Genomic DNA, 21,072 nt, shown 5'->3' on the forward strand with positions numbered 1-21,072 from the left:
ACCCGGCTCTGAGGAGTTTGGGAGCAGCCCACCTCAGAGCCGCGGTCAGTCCGGAGAAGGGAGCCCCCACCAAGCTGCTCAACGGGCACGACTCCAGCACTCAGGCCGGGAGAGGCCGCCTTCAGGCACAGCAGGATCCAGGGGCCCAGCCCCATGTGTGGGTGGAGCCCTGTCCCAGGCCAGGCAGGAAGGTGGGGCGGGGAGGCCAGTCCCCTCTGCCTGAGGAGGGCCTCGCTGGCCCTCAGTACCCCAGTCGCGCCCGGTAATGCGGGGAGCCCTTGTCCCCTCCCCCCTATGCCCCCATTGCCATGCGGGCACTAAACGGGCCAGGGAAACTTCAGGACAGACGTCATGCCTTACGCCCCGGTTCCTTCCTCCGAAGATCGCTTTCTTTCTCATTCTCCTTCTTCACCCGTGTCTCCCACAAACAAGCCTGAGAACAGAGAAGCAACCGACCTCGTGATCATCGCGGGAGGACGGACCCGCTGCCCAGCGGACTCTGTGCTGCCCCAAACCCTCAGGCTGCTGGCCTCTCCCGGGGGCCCTCCCTGTGGTTGGCTGCCCCCCACCCCGCACCCTCCCGCCTCCAAGGGCAGGGCCAGCCGCAGGGGTCCCCGCCACGCACTCGGTCTTGCCCTGGGTGTGAGATGCCCTGGCTGCCCCACGTGTCCTCAGAGGAGTTGTTCTGCCCTCCCTCCCCAGGAGCAGGGAGGGCCTTCCCGCTGAGAACAGGGTGTGTGAAGCCAATCAGAAAATGCAGACACATCTCAACAGGCCGACTGGCGACAGTGACTTCAGGTGGCTCTGTTGGGACCACAGGCTGGCACTTTCTGACCTGCCCGTTTCCGAGGAAGCACAGGAGAGGCACAGAGGAGCCCATGTACCTGAGCCCCCCCGCCAGGCACAGCTGAGCCCCCCACGAGGCACACCTGAGCCCCCCCTCCCCTGGCACACCTGAGCCCACCCTCCCCCGGCACACCTGAGCCCCCCCACGAGGCAAACCTGAGTCCCCCCTCCCCCGGCACACCTGAGCCCTTGCCTGGGGCTGCCAGGCCAGTGAGGCAAAGGAGGAAGCCCCCAGACCCTCGGGTGACAGCAGTGCGCAGGGCCCTGCAGGAGGCGCCCAGGCCGTCCCGGCCGCCACGTTCGGTCCCCGCCCTCTGAGTCTGCCCAGAGCCCCGGGCACCAGGAGCCTCTCCACTTGCCCAGTGTTCCCTCAAGGACACCGTGGCTACCCCGGTGTAACCAGGCCTTCAGACTCCGCAACAGACGGCCACGGCCGCCAACCAGGTCTTGGAGAACCGGGGAGGATCAGGAGGGGTGGCACCGGCTTCCGCCTCACCCTCCCGCTAAATCGGCAAGTGGCCCCTGGGCCCGTCGTGGGAGGGCTGCGCACCCACGTCAGGTGACCGGCCCTGCTGCGTGAGCACCTCCTCCGGCGCCCCCGGCCGGGCCCTGGCGCACTGGAGGGCAGGGGGCCACCTTTCCACGGCCCACGGGACACCCTGGAAGACCCTGCCCGCCTGTACCTTCCTCCTCCTGGCTCTGCAGAGACGGCCCCTGTGTCGTCCTTTCTAGCCCCACCTTGTCACCCCGCCCGGAGCTCCTGCCAGGACAGCCCAGTGAGCTTGGAAATGCAGGCCCCGAGCGGCCGGGAGCCCCAAGACAGCAGGCGGGGAATGAGGCGGGCCAGGAAAGTGGCCTGAATCCCGTTGTATGCGCCCCCGCCCCCGCCAATATATCCTTGCCAGGCCCCCGTGGGCCCCTCCTCTTGGCCATGGGTCACTACCCCTTCTCTGACCAGCCCCAGAATGCTGCCTCTGCTCCCTGGTTGAGCCACAACGTCTGCCCAGGGTAGGGACCCACGCAGCAACACCTCACCCCTGCCACCCAGGGACTCCGTAACCTGCGGGCCCCATTGGGGGCTTCTGAGCTCATCAGGGGCCCAGTCCCATCCCCACCTCCTCCCCAGGCACCCGTGGGGCGACGGGCCCCCTCCACTTCCCAGGACCTCCCGCACACCCCCCTCCCACCGGCAGCTCAGGCCTCGGGCAGCCAGAGCCGCCCAGCCTCCCTTGCTCTCAGGGACCTGCCCTGCACCCCTGCAGAGACCCGCAGCCCACCTCTCTTCCTCTAGCCTGCCTCCCTCCTCCTCTGCCGGCTGCCTCTGCTCGCACCGCATTCTTAGAAGCTGCTGCACATCCTGCCCACGGCGAGGCAGAAGACGCATCGGCTCTCCCTCCTGGTCTCGACCTTCTCGTGTTCGTGCCGGGTCCTGAGTGCCTGTCCGGGATTCTGCTTGGTCGTCCACACTGCTGTGCTGGCCCTGCCAACCTCGCCGAGCGAGTTCCAGGGGTGTGGACAGCCGCCGTGTCCTCTGAGCCACGGCTCGGGCCGGGCCGGCCGACCCGCTCTCCTATTTGGGACCCCGTGGCTGTCCACACCCCTATGGCCGGCAGCCAGCTCTGTGGCCCACGATGGAGTGAAAGACGTCGAGCCGGCCCCGGCCCCGTCCTTCCAGGGCTCACAGTGGACCACCCTCGGACCTCTGTCTCTGCGGACGCTCGCCCCTCCGGTCCGGCCGTCCCGCCGTCCGGCCGTCCTGCCCACTGGTCTGATTTGCACCCTGTTCCAGCAGCAGGGAGCAAGTCTCAGACCACGGAGCAAAGCCCACTCTGCGCCAAGGGTCTTCCCCGGCCCCCCGGGCTGCCACCCCCACTGTTCCCACGCCGGCCAGAGAGGGGAGTGGCCGGAACCCTCTGGAACCCTCGCCTCTGGCATCTGCCGGCCCCCTGGTGACAGCGGTGCTCCCTCCTCCCCCGGTGCTGGCACCCAGAGGCGGTCTCCCCACCGTGTCCTGGGGTGAACACCGGCCCCAATGGACGCTGTAAGAGCGGGGGGCCTGAGGGCCACACGCCCACAGGTGCGGAGGCCTGGCCTCCGCGGGCAGTGGGCGGGTCTCAGAGGTCCGCTGTCTTCAGACCCGGCAGCCTCTGGAGCCCCTGACCGCTGACCTCGGGCTGATGGCCCCATCGTGGGCACCTCCGTCCACCAGCTCCTCCCCTCTCTTAAGCAGTCCCAGGCCCTGCGTCCAGGGCCAACAGACCCCCGGACCAGGACACCATGGGATGAGTGGGGCCCCCTCCCTCCGCCGCAGACCGAGCCAGCATCCCCCCTGCGCAGCGTGGCCCCCCCCCGGGACGGCCCGGCTCCGCTTCGGCTCTGACACAGGCCCCTGGGCTCCCGCAGCCCCCACCTCGAGGAACGGTAGCAGGTGCGCATCAGGGTGTGGCCGCCATCTGACGTGGCCTTGTCCCACAGCATCTCCGAGGAACCCAGCCCCAGGTCAGTCAGAAGAAAGCGTCACAGAAGGTGGTCCTTTGCCCCTGCCCTTGGAGGCCCAAAACCATCACCACACCCCAGGCCATCCCCAAGACTCGAACCTTCCCTTGAAATGCTTCAGGTTCTCCAGAAACTTCACCTGGCCCTTCTGGCCTGCGGCCAGGCACGGGGCCTCCACAGGGGACGTCGAGGGGCGCCGGCCCCTCTGCCCCTCCCACTCCAGGGGGGGCTAGGAATAAGTGTTCCAGAACCGCCACCGTCCGCGGCCGGCCTCCTCACTGAGACCCAGGCCCAGGCCCCAGGCCCAGGCCTCCTCCGCTGCCTCCACAGCCCCCTCGCTGCGCCGGTGGGCAGGTGAACCTCAACACATGTCTCCCGATTCGGGGGAAACAGCAGGGTTCTTGTGCCGAGTCCCGCTTCGGCCCCCAAGAGCGGCGTGCACACTCCAGATCCGAGTGGCAGAACCACGTGGTGTACGTGCAGAAAGGCCCCTGAGCCCTGGCTGACTGGCTGCACGTTTTGGACACGACTTAACCCCCACAGACCCCCGGCCTCCCTCCCTGTGGCCCAGGAGATGGGAGAAACCCGGGACGGTGGCCGGCGTGAGATGCCAGCTGTCGAAAGGGCCCAAAGCAGAGTGGGTGTCAGCGGGGCTGCGGGGAGACGTGAACTCAGCTCCGAAGTGCCCAGACAGCCTTGTCCCCGGGGGTCCAAGCGACCAGGGAAACACCCAGCCCCAAGGGGTCCCTGGGGAGGGTGTGGCTCCAGCACAGTGGACCCTGGGGGCCGTCATTCGGAGGTTAGAAACACCCCTGGGCGGGCTGTGTCATGCTGGTGGGAAATGGGGCCGCGGTGGTCCCCCAGACCAGAGGGACTATACAGCCCCTACAGACTCAGCTCCCCGGAGAGGAGGGAAATTCGAGTGCGTCCAAGCCCTGTCCCCAGGGACCAAGCCAAGGTCACTTTCCCAGTGTTGAGACTCCAGACCCTGTCCCTGCACCTGCAGCCCTCACTTGGCACTTGAGTGTGACCCCCGCCCTGGGGCCAGGACGCCCCGCCCACAGGGAGTCCCCCCCCCTTGGGGCCAGGACGCCCCGCCCACAGGGAGCCAAGTGACAGGAAGCAAGCTAGGCCTAAGATAGGTCAAGCCGTGTGCCCAAGGTCACCAGAGGGCGGCAGAGACACTGATGGAGGGACACAGGCACATTCTACCGCCTCCCCAGCGCCCACTCTGGCTCCAACCACAGGTGCCCAGGGAGGGACCCCCCCCCACTCCGCCTCCTCCAGCTCCGGTGGCGGTGGCCCCTCACCCCAGTCTCTGCCTCCGTGGTCACATGGCCTGCCCCTTCGGCAGCCTGTCCCCCACCCCGTCCCTCCTGTAAGGGCCCCGAGGGGGCACTCAGGGGACACTGGAGAAGCCACCTCCGTATCCCTACCTTCCATCTGCAGAGAGCCACTTCCTTATAAGGTCACATTTGCATGTTCCGGGATTGGGAGCGGATATTTTGGGGGCGATTTTCACCCTGCCACATACTCCAGTTCAAGACTGAGCGCCAAGGACGCACGGGAGCCGCCCGCCCCAGACGGTGCTCTCTCCGTGTGGGGACGGTCAGGGCAGAGGGGACACCGCAGCACGGGGGGTCGGGGTGGGGGGCGTGGGGGGGCCGGTCTGTCCTACCTGCCGCAGGAGTGTCACCAGGCTGCGTCCAGGGGGCATTTTACCAACAACCGTCAGGGGACACAGCGGTCCAGCCTGAGAGGCCACCGACCGCGGAATCTAACGGGCGAGGGAGACGCCCCTGCAGGAAGCTGGACAGTCGGGACTTCTCAGTGACTGCAGCCAGGGGCTCGAAGGGCGCTGCCTCAACTCGACGGGGCACTTTCGGCACGAGTCAGCAGCAGCACGGAGCCACGCGGGGCTGGCATCTTGCGGGGGGTCCCCACGCCCCCCTCCCCCGGCTGGAAGCGGGTCCTGCCCGCACCTCCCCAGGGGCCCCAGATCCGCCCATGAGCACCCAGGCCGAAGGGCCCAGTTTGCGGGAAAGGCCTCCGGATCTCACAAAAGCCAAGTTTCGAATAGAAAGTCCGAATGTCAGACGGTGGTCCCGACACTTGGGGGCCCAGGAGGGTCCGTCCCATCGGGGTTGCGGCTCAGGACGCCCCACGCCCCTCCTGGCCCCACCTCACCCAGCCGAGCACAAACACTGCATGTAGGGTGACTTTCTCCTCAGTTTCCTTTCCTCCTGTTAAATTCAGTTAAAATTCAGTTTAGTATTTCCATTCAAGTACAATTGAACAGCGCGTATCATCCAAGGCAGAAGCAAGACAGGGTGTCCACATGCTCTCGGGCGGTGCGGTGGGTTTGTTCCCCCAAACCCATGTCTGTGCCCCTGGGGCACAGTGTGACTTCATGTGTTAAAACTTCCTCACAGATGTGCCTAACCTACAGATCTCAACGTGGGACCGTCCTGGATTCGGGGGCAGGGCACATCCAGTGACGGGTGTCCCAAAGGACGGAGAGGACGGGAGCCACGGGGGAGCTCTGGGCCACAACAGGCAGAGACCCGGCCACAGCCAAGGACGCCAGAGCCGTGCTGCGGCCCGAGCTGGACGGCGCCCTGCTGCACCTGCTGCCAGCCTCGTGGCCCCTGGGACCGCGCGGCTGCACCCATGGCTTCAGGCCGCTGCTTCGTGGCACCGCGCGGCTGCCCGGGCACAGCCAGCCGGGAGCAGGCGGGCCCGGGCTGCGTCTGCCGTCTGTCTGCAGACCCCAGAGGCAAACCCGGGACCGTTGGAGGGAGCAAAGTGTCCCCCAACAATTTCTAACTGGAGGCCACCCTCACGCGGACTTAGAACACCAAGTGCACACATGTGCACGTGCTCCACGCGGTTTCCTGGGGTCCCCGCCGAGGCAGACGCGGCCACCGGAGGATTGCACCCTCAGTGCCACCAACATCCCCACGTACACGGACACGGTTTCGTGACCAGGCTCAGCAGACACCACGCAAGCATCAGAGAAACAGCCCACGGACCCCGCCAGACACAGCGGGTCCTGGAGCGCCCACGGAGTATGAGGGAACCGCGGTGATGGGCTCACAGAGGTAACAGAGAGCACGGAGGGGCTGGAACATGGAATACGGCCTCTAGAAATGGAAACGGAAGGAGTGAAATTGTCGACAAGCAACAACGGCAAACTCCGCCCGCGACACGCTGATGAGTGAGCTCGAAAGCACGAAGTCCCTGGGGACTGGGCGGCCGGACGGTGTGAGAGAGTGAGGGGCAGGCGCACGGAGACGGGGGAGGCGGGCGTCCAGACAGCCCGAGCCCGGAAGGCGGAGAGGCCACGCCAAAGAGCCGACGCGCGAGGGTTTTCCCGACAGCCATCCTCGCGTCCATGAGGCCCAGTGAATCCCAACAGGTTAAAGCCAAAGAGACCCAAAGCTTTGGTCTCTTGGTAAGTTGTCTGCATTGCAGGGTGGGGGCGGGGGGGGCGTTACTTTACAAACTTCTGGATGGCCTGACTCCTGACTCTTCTGGAAGCTGCTTGGACACGACCCTCACGCACAAGCAGGGACTGTGCATGTGGTTTGACCCAGCAATCCTGCTGGTGGGGGTCCAGCTTAAACAAACGTTGCCCCCAGAGGCGCCTGGAGGGCTCAGTTGGTTTGGCGTCCGACTTCGGCTCAGGTCATGATCTCGCGGTCCGTGGGTTCGAGCCCCGCGTCGGGCTCTGTGCTGACAGCCCGGAGCCTGGAGCTGCTTCGGATTCTGTGTCTCCCTCTCTCTCCGCCCCTCCCCTGCTCGTGCTCTGTCTCTCTCTCAAAAATAACTAATAAACATTACAAAAACGTTTAAAAAGGAACAAAATGTCTCACCTGAGACAAAAGCGCCCTGAGATGTTCGCTGCAGCATTATCCGTGTGAGAAAAGGCTCATTCGACCAAGCGTGCAGTGACGGGAGACGTCTTGGGAAATTATTGTGCTTCTGCACAGACACGCAAGGCTGACAAACACAGCCGAATTAATTACAAGGCATTTGGGCAGCGTTTGATCTGAGGCAGACGGAGGAGGCCATCGGAGCAGCCGGCGGCGTCCGCGTGGGTCAGAGCGAAGCGAGGCGCGTGCAAAGGCGCAAGTAACGCGTTGGCCTGGGTGGGTTCTGGTGACGAGCTAACCCGGAAGCCTGCCTGCGGCGCTTCTGGTGACCTTGCCGTCGCCGTGCGCGGCCACCGGGTCGGCGGCACGGGGTTCCGGCCTCGGCTCTGAGCGGCCCGGTCGGATTCCGTCCCGCATCACCGAAAAGCCGCCTGCAGCCGGGAGGACACGGACTCCCCGTGGCCACGACCACGACCCCCCGGGCCCCACGGGGCTCCTGCACCGAGGGCCTGCAGGCGCGGGGGTCTCCGGCGGCCGTGGCGGCCACCGCGGCCCCGCTCCCCGCGCGGCGGGAAAGGACTCAGGACAGCAAACCGCGACATCGGCCCTAAAAGCAGAAGGCAGAAACGCTGCCACCCGCCGCGCCACACGGCTGACCACGGCGCCAGGGGAAAATAAGCCGTCCTGTCCGCCCCACTGTCCCCATTAGGACGCGGCTGCCCATCCAGTCCCTGAAATAACAAGTCCCGTTGGAAGTTGGAAGAAGATTCCCCGCCAGAAACTCACCGAGACTCAAGCTCAGAGCAAACACGAGTGCCCGTGCCACTCTGCTGGCGGACGTCCCCGGGACCTCTGTTGTCGGCCAGCAGGACACCGGGATCCCCGCCCCCACAACATGCTGCCCTCTAAGTGCCCCTGCCTGGGGGTCAGCAGCGGACCGGGGTGAGGACTTTTTCGCCCCAGTTTCTGTACCTCCATTTGTCCTTCACGCCCCCCTTGTCCCACACCTGAAGGTCCTGCAGGACAGGAACCTCCTGGGGCCAGGCAGGGGCACAGTGTGGCCGTGCTGCCCAAGCTCACGTCCAGGGGAGGCCGGTTCCACGGTCAAGTATGAGTCAGAGCCACCGCCAGCGGGCATAGTGTATGGGCGCCCACGGCTATTCGGCCACAGGATCCTTCCCTCCCACTGAACACGGACTGACTCTTCCAGCGTTAGTGACCACATCACGAGCAGGAGGTTGTCTGCAGGACTCCAGAGGGCTCGTGTGACTTCCCCACGGGCAGGGAAGGAGGTGGGGGAGGGTGTCTGGAGGACGCATTCCATGCGGGCTCGGGGTTCTGCCCTGGAAGGACAGGGGTGTCAGGGTCTGAAAAGCAGGGGAGCGCCGATAATACTCCATAATACGGCCTGGGGATCACTGCCGACCTGCCACCAACTTCCCACGGTCTCCCCTGCACTAACCCACCAGATCGCGGGCTGGAGGCTGGAGGCCCACAAGCCCACACCCACAGGGTCAGAGCCATCACCCCTCATCCCCCACGACCTGCACTCAGAGCATCGAGGGACGTTAGCAGGGCCAGGCCTGGGGTGATGGGCTGAAGATTCCAGAGCTGTGGGGACAAGGGGCTGGAAACACGATCCGTTCACCCTGCCCCTGAAAACATGAGATTTTACTGTCGCCTAGAAATCTATGACCTGTAGCGGCACCGACCCCTCGGCCCAGCAGGTGTGGTCCGGGAGGGCGCTGTCCCGTGTCGGCACACACCTCCAGCCATGTGGCTCGACCAGACACCCGGCCTGGGGAGTCCAGCTCCGCTCCTCACCTCAGCCGCCTGGAAGCGGCCAGACGGACCAGCCCCTGCCCCCACCCCCCACCCCTGCCACAGCAGGGCCCGAGCGTGACACCGCCCTGCAGCACAGAGGACGTGGTAGCCAAAGCGGCTGCTGAGAGGCTGGGTTGCAGTGCAAGGCGGCTGACCTCCACGGGCAACCCTGGCCGCCAGAAACGGGGCACGGGAGGGGCCGTGCAGATGCATAAGCCCCCCTGTGGGCCCCCCCCCCCCCCCCGGGGCCACCATCTCCAGGAAGCCTGTCCCGGGAAGTCCTACGTGCTGAGGGAATGAGCTGGGTCATTGCTGGCTGGGCAAGGCTCCCTGTGTGTGGAGCACATCCCTCCATCCCCGCGTCCCCGTCCCTCACTCTCACTCTCACTGCCCTGAATTCGTACTTCCCAGTTAGCGCATCCTTGCTTCAGCCCATTTTTCAGGAAACACTGGCCAAGACAGATCCATAGCAAAGGGCCACAGGAGCCAAGAGCAGCCGCGGGAACTTCTGTTTCTCACGTGTGGCAGATCTGATGCTCTTAAGAACCCTTCTGGAGAAGATAATTAGGTGGACAAATTAAAGGAAAACTTACACATCACACATCTTTCAAGAAAACAAAGAAATTGCAAGACACCAAATGGGGGGAAATCAGGAACCCCAGCAGGCAAGCTGGGTCAAGACCAGCCTCTCCCCTGGGGTTTTTGCAGTGACCCGCAGGTCTGCAGCACCTCAGAGCACCAGGCAGGCGGGGGCGAGGGCCGAAGGCTCAGGGTCTTCCCAGGGCGGGATACGCAGACGAGAACCCTCTGTGAAGCCAGGACTTCACAGGGTGAATAAAAACCCGCAAGGGGAAGGAAACACACCAGAAATGCTCCCACCTCAGCCCTGACACTGAGGAGGGAGAAGTACTTCCCTGAGAAATCGTAAGTCGAGTCAGACCTCTGTGACGTTGATGCTCTAACCTCATGCTGGCTCTGCTCCAAATTCCAAGCTGATTGTTCACAAAAATGGTCCCATGTTGGTGGCATTTCCCAGGTGAAAGAAGCATAAATCTTTTTTGGGGAAAATTAAGTCAAGCACTCAAAAGATTTCAACCAAATACACTTCCAAATCAGACAAGAAGTTGATGATCAAAAAGCCTAAGAACGAAGGAAACAAATCACCATAAAATTCAATGTCTAAACGTCAGATTAGATGCAGCTGAAGAGAGAAACGGTGAACTGGAAAACAGACCCAACGAAGTTATCCCAGACGTCAATCCAGAGAAACAGACACAGAAAACTGTGGAGGATGGAAACAGAGGGTCAGCCCTACATCCAATAGGGTTTTCTGAAGAAATTGATGGAAAAAGAGGAGATGCAATTTCAAGAGGTAATGGCTGAGAATGTTTCAGATACATTAAAGATACCTGAAAGACCCGGTGAGCCCAATAAATCCAAAGGAGGATAAGTTAAAACAAATTTGTATCTAAATATGTAATAATAAAGCCTCAGAAACCAGGGGAAAAAGAGAAGATATTTTAAAGTACCCGAACACATAGATTATCTACAAAGGGAGGACAGGTAGATCGCTGACTTCTCGTCAGTGTGAATGGAAGCCATAAGATGCCACGATAATGTCTTCGGTGAACCTAGAGAAAATAACAACCCAGGATTCTAGAAACTACCTTGCGAGAATCAGGGGAAATTGTGTTCACACCAAAAAGAAATGCGATTAAAAGTGAAAGTACACGTTCCGCATTGTGCAATATTGTAGCATGAGCTGCACGTGGCTCTTTACACTTGAATTAAATAAAAGCTTAGAAGTTTAGTCCCGCCCCGAGGGGTGTGGTTTCAGCAGAGCTCCGGGGGCTTTGCCACAGATGAACGGGCCAGCCGCACCGTGTGTCCCACCGGGGGCTGCTGTCCTGTCCCCAACTGGGAGCCCTGGGCCGGCCGTGGCTCTGCACCCCCGTGCTCACAGTCTCTCCATCCGAGCTCCCCCCATGGTGTGGGCCGTACCTGGTGCCCCGTCCCCCAGGGACACCTGTCTCTTCTGGATCCCAGGCTGCTGGTTGCCCCATGACCACTGCCTTCTGGGGGCCCAGGAAGCCTCGGAAGTTTGGGCCATTATTTCAGGGGTGCAGTGACATTCTTTCTAGCTGTCTCTGTCCCAGGGCGCGAGTTGTCACCTCGCTGCGTTTCCCCAGCATCTGGGGGTTCAGGGCAGGGTGGTCCCCAGCTTGTCCTTGTCCACTGTCACTGGAAGTGAAACAGTAGAGTTTTGTATTCATGTGACTTGGGTTTGGACGTCACTGGTCCTGCTTCTGTGGCACCACGATCACCCGGCATTGCTGAGACGCATACTGAGCCTCCATCCTCTCCCGGTGTCGGGAGGGGTCTGGGCCACAGGGAAGCCCCACCGCCCCCACCCCACCAGCCACGCCTGGATCTGTGACTCTGGACAGCCGAGCGCGTCTGTCGTCGGCAGTGGTCTGGGCGTCACTGTAGCTCTTTCTGGCTTCTTTGCCCACCACTGTCCCCTGACCCTACATTCCCCACTTCCTGGGCTCATTCATCTCGCTCCAACACTCTTGGAAACTCCAGAGATCTATGCGGCTAACTTTCCACGTCCTTACGTTCCTGAACATGGGTTTAGGTATTTGTCCACTTTTTCCTTATTCTGTCCCATCATTAAAAACAAAACCAAAGAACTCTGTCCCCTCCACGTGCTGCTTTATTTTTCGGAGAATCTGTGAAAGGATCTCCTGCAAGGTACTCCTTTTTGAGTGGGGTCACTCCTGTTTGAGTGGGGTCGGTTCCCCTTCCGGTGTCCCCGAGAACAGTGTGAGCTGCAGGGGCCCCTGTGTGCTGGCACCGGGCTGCTGGCTGGCCTCCTCTGCCTGGGCCTCCCCGCCAGCCGGCCCTTCCCCGTCTCAGCACTCCCATCCAGGGCGGGGACCCTAAGCCAAGCGAGTGCCCGCAGGGCCCTGTGCTCCCATCTGCTGTGCTCCACAGCCCCACCTGGACGTCTGCATCCCTGCTCCTTCCCTCCCGGCCGGCGGGTCCCTCCCCTGTTTGCCCAAGAGCAGACCTAGGGGCTCCTGGGACCAGAGGTTTAAGCCTGAGTCCTCTGATCTCCACACTAGGTCCCTCCAGGTCACCTGTTTCCCCTGGAGAAATAGAGCTTGTGCCGGGTCCCTTCCCACCCCATTGTCCCATCGCTAGGGCTGAGTCACTTCTCCAGAGGCCTGAGTCCTGGTGATGTCTCCCCCCACCCACCCCCACCCCAGCTTGTCTGGGCAGAGGCTTGCCCTACAGGATGCAGGGGGTCACCTGGACCTCCAAGGGGTGGGGTGGGGGATGGTGATGAGGCAGGGAGAACGGGGCGGCCCCTGCTGGCTACAGACACATCACCCATCTCCAGACATGTGACTGCTCTGTGACCAAATCACCCTGAGTATTTTGATCTTCTGGATACAAAGAATCCCTCTGTTTTCTGAACCAAGAGAAGCCTGGCCCGGCCGGCAGCGTCTTCAGGAGGCCCCCACCTACGTTTCCTAGTTTTATTGTGGGGAGGGGTGTGCAGGCAGGGACGGCACACGGGTGACAGTAATGGATTTGGAAAGGCAGCCTCGTTCTTTTGTTGTTGGGAGCTGGGTCACCTCTCCGTCCCCAGGAGTCAGCTTTGCCCGAGTGATGTCTCCGGTTTAAGCAGACAGGTAATCCCATGGAGATGACTGTCCCCTGACGCCCCCCGCCCAGGTGCCGGCCACCGATAGGAGGCCCCCAGATGGCTCCCTGACCCCAGACGGCCAACGGGGGAGGGATGGGTGGGCGGCTCTTTGCCTGGCAGGCGACAACATTCAGCCTGCAGTCAGTGTTTCCGTCTGATGATTGTTACGAATAAAGCCATTTGACAAACTCGAGGAAAGAGACCGTGTCGGCTTTGCCCCTTTAATGACCAAGCACGAGCGGTCCACGAGAGAAGCCCCATAAACTTTAGGCTCTGGTGAGAAATGGTGTTTTTCTTTCATAAAGAGTAAACCCTGAAAGCAGCGGGTCCCTGTGTCACCGGGCACTCAGGCATCCGAGCTAAGCCGATTAGTTCTGGGCAAAAGGAGAAAGTCAAACACCACTTGGAAGGTCACCCTCCTCTTTGCTTCAAAACATTTCAGCTCCAGATAAGCCCTTCTCCTTCCTGCTCTGTTCATACGCTGTTTGCTTGCTGAGAAGAAACAGGTTCTCTCTCCCCAAAATGAGGCTCGGGACACACAGCAGGACACCCGGCTGACCCCAACCCCAGACCCAGCCCCCGCCCCTGCCCCAGGGCAGCCCAGGGAAACACCCGGGGCCTGCACATGGCTGGGGACAGAGGCCCAAGGAGTGTCAGGTGCCCTGGAATCGACCCTCGACCAACCTCCCCGCACACACAGCCTGGGCAAAGGGCGCCCGGACCAGAAGCTGGACTGGGGAGGGGCGGGCAGAGAATCCCCAAAGCTTTGGATTGGCTCCCAATCTCTGGAAACCTGCACCACGTCAAACACTTTCAGATTACAGCTAAATCTTTTCATCACATACAGGTTTTTGCAAAAACGTGGCTTCTGGACAACTGTAAGTATTAAAGTTCAAAAGTAAACCCTTCAATTCCTCCTTTACACGTAGGCACTTACAACCCAGCGACCTTGGCTCTAGAGGCAGGGACCCAGGTCACCCACCCCCTGCGCTCACCTACCTACATCCGTGCGTCCTTGCTGCACCCGAACTGCAGAGTCTCAAGAGTCCTGCTTCGGCACGTGGTTGCATCAGGCCATCGGCCGCCTGGGTCCTCCGCTCGCCTGTGGCCTTTACTGTCTGAAAACCCCAGAAAAAACAAGACCCCCAAAGGTGAAGGCCCCGCCCCAGGACCCACCTTTAATATCATCCACCCACCACATTCACCCTTCCGTCCACCTACTTTTCACATACACCTCCATCATCTACACCCGCCATCGACCTTGCACCTTCCACCGTCCACTCTTACATAATATTCCCCAAATCAGAAGATTGGGAAAAAGAAAACATTGTATGAATCTTGTAATGCTTTATCAACTGTTCACTCGGGCTTTTGTTGAACTGTTTTGAAACCACTTGGGCTGTGACTGTATTTGTTATCTCGTCATTGCGAAGTTTGGGACATTTACTGAGGAGGCTTTTCATACACGTATCAAGAAACTATCATTTAGGGGCGCCTGGGTGGCGCAGTCGGTTAAGCGTCCGACTTTAGCCAGGTCATGATCTTGCGGTCCGTGAGTTCGAGCCCCGCATCAGGCTCTGGGCTGATGGCTCGGAGCCTGTAGCCTGTTTCAGATTCTGTGTCTCCCTCTCTCTCTGCCCCTCCCCCGTTCATGCTCTGTCTCTCTCTGTCCCAAAAATAAATAAAAAACATTGAAAAAAAAATTAAAAAAAAAAAAAAAAAAGAAACTATCATTTATCCATGATTCTCTGTCACCTAAGTGGTATCTTTTTTCATCTGATATATGCTAAGGGAGGGGGGTGGGGGTTGGGGACGTTGAAGTGTTAATTTCATTGCTTTTTATCCGACTGAACATTTAAAAATAAAAGTCTTTTATCATACCATTATCTGAAATGTATTTTCAGCACAACTTGGAGCTACAGATTCAGTTCATCCTATTTATGGCCAACGTCCTCCATGCAATCTCACATTCTTGTCAAGCTGTTGAACCAAATTAGACTTGTTTTCTGTCAAGAAAGGTTTGACCCACTTTTGCAATTGAAATAAAAGTATTAGCATACTTTTCCAGGGATATTCCGAAAGAAAAACGCTGGGAAATAAAATTGCAGCACACACCCTATGAGATAAACTGCCGAAGTCAGCCAACATTTCAAACATGTACACTTAATATGGTTGGCCCACTTACTAATAGGCCGTGAAAAGAAAATGAGTTCCATATGCTGTTTTTCTTATTTGCAAAAAACTTACAAACTTAATGAAATACGTAGGTAAGTGTTCAGGTTATTTCCTAAGTGAGGGGAATGATAAAATCTTTGTGTACACGTGTATATTGAATATTACCCCCAGGAGCTAAAGATTAAATAAGAATTAAGTACGAAAATCATTTTAAAAATTCCTCCATTTTATTAAGTATCACGATCTAACTTTATGTTTAATGGGAAAAAAAGGCATATATTGCTAAAAATTAATTAGTCTGGTAGCTGGCACATTGCAGTGTGTGTTTGCAGCGAAACCCGGGGGGATTTCTCTCTAGTCCTTTCCCAGGAGGAGCTCCTTGCGGGCGGCGGTCTCTGCTGTGCCCAGGGATCTGTCCCCAACACTCGGGACGCCCCGTGACGTCTCTGCCTCACCACCAGCCTCCAGCGAGGGCCTTGAGGCTCCCTCAACATGGCATCCTCGGGGAAATGCTCTTCCGGGGATGAACCTGTGAAGGGCGCGCTGCCCCCGTCTTTTCGTGTTACGTATCTTCATCTTAACATTGCTTTTATCGTGGGAAAAGAACAGACTCAAAATTGATGCAAAAGAGAGCAAGTTTTTCATAACAGTGCTTTTTATTTGCATGGGGATTTTGACGCTTAAAAACATTTTCCTCTTTACTTTTCATGTAATTGTAGAAACATCAGACAAATGGGTAAGCTTAAAAAGGCAGAATTAAATTAAAATCACCCCAAATCCCCACTCACATAGACCAGACTCAGCCCCTTCCAGGCTGTTCCATATGTGCTGTACGTAATGCACCCGCGTTTCTTTGCAACCGTGAAATGCACGAATACCGCTCTCTGCAGCCAGCTTTCCACTTGGTTTATTATGAGCGTCTTTCAGAAAAGTCAGCCCTGGATAACAAAGTCCCGCCTTCTTAGCTGTGCTGCTTCCCTGCACCTGAGACCCCAGTCCACCTGGCCAGTGGCCTGTTGGCCAGCCCAGGTTCTTCCCATGTGTTTTCCTGTCCGTGTCGCCCTCACACAGCCCGACAGGTCACAGGGGCCACGTTGTCGTCCCTTCTCATAGGCGGGGACACGAGCAGGGGCAGCCGCCTGACTGTCCTCTACACACCTTGCATGTGGGGGTGGGCGACGCATGCTCAGGAGGACCGTGAGGGACCCGCGGGTCCAAGGGCTCGGAGGAACCGTCCCGAGCTGGGTATGAATGCGCCGAGCGCTGGGTCAGCGCACGGCTACGAGACCAGTCAGCGGGCAGCCCTCGGCAGGTGCTTATGCACCCCTGCAAATTATGCTCTTTAGGGCTGCCCTCAGGCCTGTCAGCGGACCACGGGGACAACGAGAGAAAACCCAGCCACACTGCAGTGGTATAACACTGTCTTTTATTGAGAACATGTCAAATCCTTTGTGTGTAGGACCGCGTCTCATGCTTGGTTCCGGCTGGTCTCGCTGCGAGAAGGAAGCTCATGCAGGTTGTAACGTGTGGTATATACATCAATATACATACAGAGAACACCGGGGAGTGGATCTTAGCGACAGGGTTCTTGGCTGAACTACATTCATATAAAGTGTCCAAATTCCAAAATAAAATAAAGTAAAATAAAAGCATATGACCCAATATCTGGAGAAGCAAACTGCTTCCGGGCTCACTCCACAAACGTTCCGCAGACTGACTTTAACCATTCGTGGTCGTGTCCAGAAGGACAGGCGTCGGCTCGCGATGTACCATCAGCCCACGGCGTGGCCAAGCTAAGTGTTCTCGGGGCCGGGGGCTCGTCGCCGCAAACAGTGAACAGGTGCACACAGCAGTGCCAGAGGTCAGCTAAATGCCGGGACCGAGTCAGACCCTCCCCTCCCAGCCCCGAGGCACGTGACTGGCCAGGAGGATGGAGAGGGTCACAGGACACTCCAGGGGACAAGGACACACAACACTGGACACACAAGGTCGCAAATACTCTGCCCTTTCCACTTAGGTAGTTTGGGGTTGACAAAAAGGAACCTTCTGAGAGATTCTCTGACTTCACACAGATGGGAAACCCAGCTGCTTTTATTCCTCTTGCTCGATCAAACTTACGGTCGGGGCAGACCGTATTTTTTTGGTGTGAAATATTTTAGAAGTGAAGAGCCATCCGATTTCTGCTTTTTGATAAAAGGGGACGCGGCGTGTGGCCCCGCCCCCAGCATCACTAATCCCCCTCAGCTCTGCCTGCCTTGAGGAGCCAGAGAGCCGCCCCCTCTTCGGCGTCCCTATTTGGGATGACAAGGAACGATGTCTTTACGAAGAAAGCAGTGAGTCTAGAGTGTGGGTGCCAAGGAAATCATCTGAACGAAAATACATTCCAGAGAAATCAATGCCTTGTGAGATGTCAGTCTGCACGTTTTAAGATACAGCAACTGTTTTTGATTAAATAAATCAATAAAACTCTCCAAAACAGAAAAACATGATGAAAAGTGCAATTAAGATTCAGGATCAGAACGGAGCTCTGTGGCGTGCCTGGCCCCCCACCCCCACCCCAGGCGCGAAGGGCCTTCCGCCAGAGGGACAGCTGTCCCCGAGCCTGGGGACCACATGAGGGTCCCTGTCTTCCTGGAGTTAATACTTCAGGTTTAGCAAACAAAACAGAACAGAACCCTCCCAACCCCCACTGGGCAAAACGTCTTCACAACTGATTTTTCTCAATCAGGTTCTTGGTGGTGTCAGACTTCCCAAGTCTCTGAAATCCAGGGTTAGGGCACAGTGTGCAAAATAATACCTCGGAAAACAGTCACGGGGCAGAATGCACGCTGAGCCTCAAACAGGGCAGTTTGTTTAAAGTGCAGTTTCCTGACTGGCCTCCCGCCTCCCTGAGGAGTTAACGTTTCCTTCCTCTGGTTCCCGCTCACGGGGGAGCTAATCCGGCTGCTGTCCCGTCCCGGGCACGGCTCCCTCCCTCCCGACCCCGGGCGCTGTCCTCCACAGCCCACGAGGCCCACGCGTGCCGGGGAGAGTCCCGGTGGCCGCGGAGCTGGGGTCCTTGGGGCCAGCACACAGTAGGGCCGTCCTTCTTCACTTGGGGCGGGGAGAGGACCACACTCCCCTCAGCCTTTACCCGACGGGAGGGCAGAAGCCAGACATACTGGGCAGCGTTTGTATGTACATGCAATATATTTCCCCTGGGCTTTTAGTCAAAATCCAGGTATTCTGTAAAAACTAAGTCCGTCTCCCGATCCCTGTTAGAAAAAATACCATTTGTAGAGAGAATAAAAACGCAGGGGCTACAGATGTCGTCTGAGTTGGGAGCGCCTGCTCGGGGAGGGGAGCGACACCGGCCGGCAGCTTTCCTGCTGCGGGTGGAAGGCGCAGCCCGGCCGTGGCCCCCCCCCCCCCCCGTACCCCTGCACCCGGGCTGCAGGAGAGCAGGCTGGTGTGGGCGGGGCTCGCTCCTCTGCCCCTGGTCAGTCCCTGGTCCGGACCCACAGCTGCGACCGGCCACCCGGGGACCCACAGAGGCGCCGGGAGTCTCTGCACTTCTGGTCCGAATCTCCTGCTCTGAGCACGTGGGGTCGGGACCGAGGGGACAGTAGCTGCTCTGCTCCAGTCCTAGGTCTTCTGAGTCCAGAAAGGCGGGGCGGGGTCTCCCGTCTCTGCTTGCTGCACCCACAAGGCCCACCCCCCCACTTCTGACCCAGCACCTCCTCGGGCTCCTGTCTGATCCTGAGTGGAAGAAACAAGGCAATTGGTGCAAATCTCTGAGCTCAGGTCGAGGCGCCACCCAGGACCCTAGCCCGCGCTCCTGACCATCTGCCGGCTCGGCCCGGGGCCACCCCGGGTGCTGCGGGGTGTGGAGCAGCGTCCCCGGGTCACCCCGACGCCAGCAGCACCCCTTCCCTGCCGTGACAATCAATGTGCAGACCCTGGTGGGGATGGCGTCTGTGGCCTCACCAGCTTCTGGCCTGAATACTGACTTCAAACACACCTTTGATAAAGCTTAATTTAAAAATATGCCTTAAGTGGCATTTTCTAAGAATGAGTATCTCTACTTAATTAATTCTATTTCCATTCTGTGAAGATGTCTGGAGAGTCATCCACACTCATTAGATTCAGAGGAAGGAATAAAATTGTGCAGTAGCCTCTGTGGATTCCTCCTAGTCCCTAAAAGTTAAATACTGCTGAAAAATCTCCAATGAATGGCCAGGATTACCACCCACGTTGTACCTTTGATCACTTAGAAGTGAACCAACACGTTTTCCACGATGCAACCCTAGGAGGGGCACAGAAGCTTCCGGGGGGGCTAAAGGTTAGAGGGATCCAGGCTGCACCCTCACGGACGCACGCCGACACCACACCAGGGGCCGCGTGTGTGCGCTGGGCTGGGCCTGTCGTGCGGGGTCCTCTCCCGGGCAGGCTGGGACAGTCACTGAGGGCAGCCGGGTCACGGCGGGCGGGCAGGAGACCCACCAGTAACACAGCCCTGACGCTCTCTTCAGGCTACCGCCTCCAACCTCTCCCTACGCTCTCCCCTTCTCCACACATAAAGTAATGTGGCGTAAGAGTGACCTGATATAATTACTTATTTTATAAACCACGTTCCTAACTCTGAATAAATTATTTATTCAAAAATTTCACACAAAGTAGTTTCTATTTTCCTAAACTTAAGGAAGCCCTACTCAGTAGAACTCAATTTCTAAACGTAAACGGAGATTGAAAGCAGTCACTGGATAATTCAAAGGGGTAATGCCGCTGCACAGGGGTGCCAGGTGGGGACACTGAACCCCAACACCCTCCCCACCCTCCCCGAAATGCGCGCCCGCCCCCAGTCCAGACACGTGTTCTGGAGACGGTGCTGGACGCCCAGCACCCCGCGTCCCCACACCTGCCCCCAGTCCAGACGGGACGTTCCAGAGAAAGCGCTGGATGCCCAGCACCCCGCGTCCCCACACCTGCCCCCAATCCAGACGGGACGTTCCGGAGAAAGTGCTGGACGCCCAGCACCCCGCGTCCCCACACCTGCCCCCAGTCCAGACGGGACGTTCCAGAGAAAGTGCTGGACGCCCAGCACCCCGCGTCCCCACACCTGCCCCCGGTCCAGACCGGACCTTCTGGAGACAGCGCTGGACGCCCAGCACCCCGCGTCCCCACACCTGCCCCCGGTCCAGACGGGACGTTCCGGAGACAGCGCTGGACGCAGCAGCCCCGGCCCCAGGCCCCAGGTCAGGGTGTGAGAGAGAACTGGTCCTGTTCTGTGGGCTTCTCCACCCAGGCGCCCAGCCCCGCCTTGATGAACGCTTTGAACAGACACGCCTTGGCGGCCTGGTACTCCTTTGCTACCAGTTTGGATTCATGGTACATGTTGGGCTTAGTAATCTTGGACCGTAACAAGTTGGAGGGAACCTGTAAGAAGTTAAAAAAAAAGCACGACTATTTAAGCAGAAACAGTAGAAAACAAAACTCAGTAAGACATTCAAAATCTGGTATTTCGTCCTACGCTGGCTCGTGGGGGACAGCCCCGAGGCAGCAGTGCCTTCCTCCAAGGGGCCGTGTCACACAGGGCGCAAGGGCCCACGACCGTCGCGCCCCCCGCCCCCACGCGGAGCCGGCGCCCCGTCAGACAGGCAGTTTCAGACCCCAGGTTCTAAAGAGGGGCTTCTGAGCCCACGGGCACCTGATTCCAATTTCGATTTTAATCTTTTCAGCTATTGAAACACACAGCCCGTCTGATGCTATGTGTGTTTCATTCACACCGAAGGACTGGGAGGCGCTGCCCCCCGCTGTGGCTGGCTGACTCATGCTGGTGCAGGTCTCGGGGATAAACAGGGTGGGGACCTCCAGCACAGGTGCCCCTGCTGCGGGAACAGGGACGGGAGCGCGAGCCGGCTTCGGTCCAAACCGCCACGCCAAGCCTTCTAACAAACACCCGCCACGCCCCCGACCGATAAAGGAAAACCAGCAAGACGCGCACGGACCGGAGAAGGTCTCATCTGGGGAAAGGGACCCTGCTGCTACTGCAGGAACAGGCCTAAGGCCTCCTGAGGGCCGCGAGGGGGCCTTCCCTCCTCTGGTGGAATCACCTGGCAGCACGTGCAGGTGAGAGGGCCCCCCCCCCCCACCCCAGGAAGC

General features: G+C 59.1%; 1 protein-coding gene across 16 annotated transcripts in view; it reads right to left on the reverse strand.

Annotated features, from left to right (window-relative positions):
* Window positions 1-16,340: 16,340 nt before the first annotated feature.
* ADARB1 (adenosine deaminase RNA specific B1) overlaps window positions 16,341-21,072 on the reverse strand; it is a 133,816-nt gene continuing 129,084 nt past the window's right edge. For 13 of the 16 annotated variants that reach the window (XM_023238631.2, XM_045036499.1, XM_045036498.1 and 10 more), the window contains one exon: window positions 16,341-20,346. In XM_023238631.2, coding sequence (XP_023094399.1) covers window positions 20,167-20,346 — 180 coding nt within the window. In that variant the 3' untranslated portion in view covers window positions 16,341-20,166. The remainder of the gene's footprint in view (window positions 20,347-21,072) is intronic. The other 3 variants (XR_006584737.1, XR_006584736.1, XM_019839288.2) reach the window with 2 other exon arrangements.

Source organism: Felis catus, chromosome C2 (genome assembly GCF_018350175.1).
Source record: "Felis catus isolate Fca126 chromosome C2, F.catus_Fca126_mat1.0, whole genome shotgun sequence".
In the NCBI taxonomy this organism is placed as follows: domain Eukaryota; kingdom Metazoa; phylum Chordata; class Mammalia; order Carnivora; family Felidae; genus Felis; species Felis catus.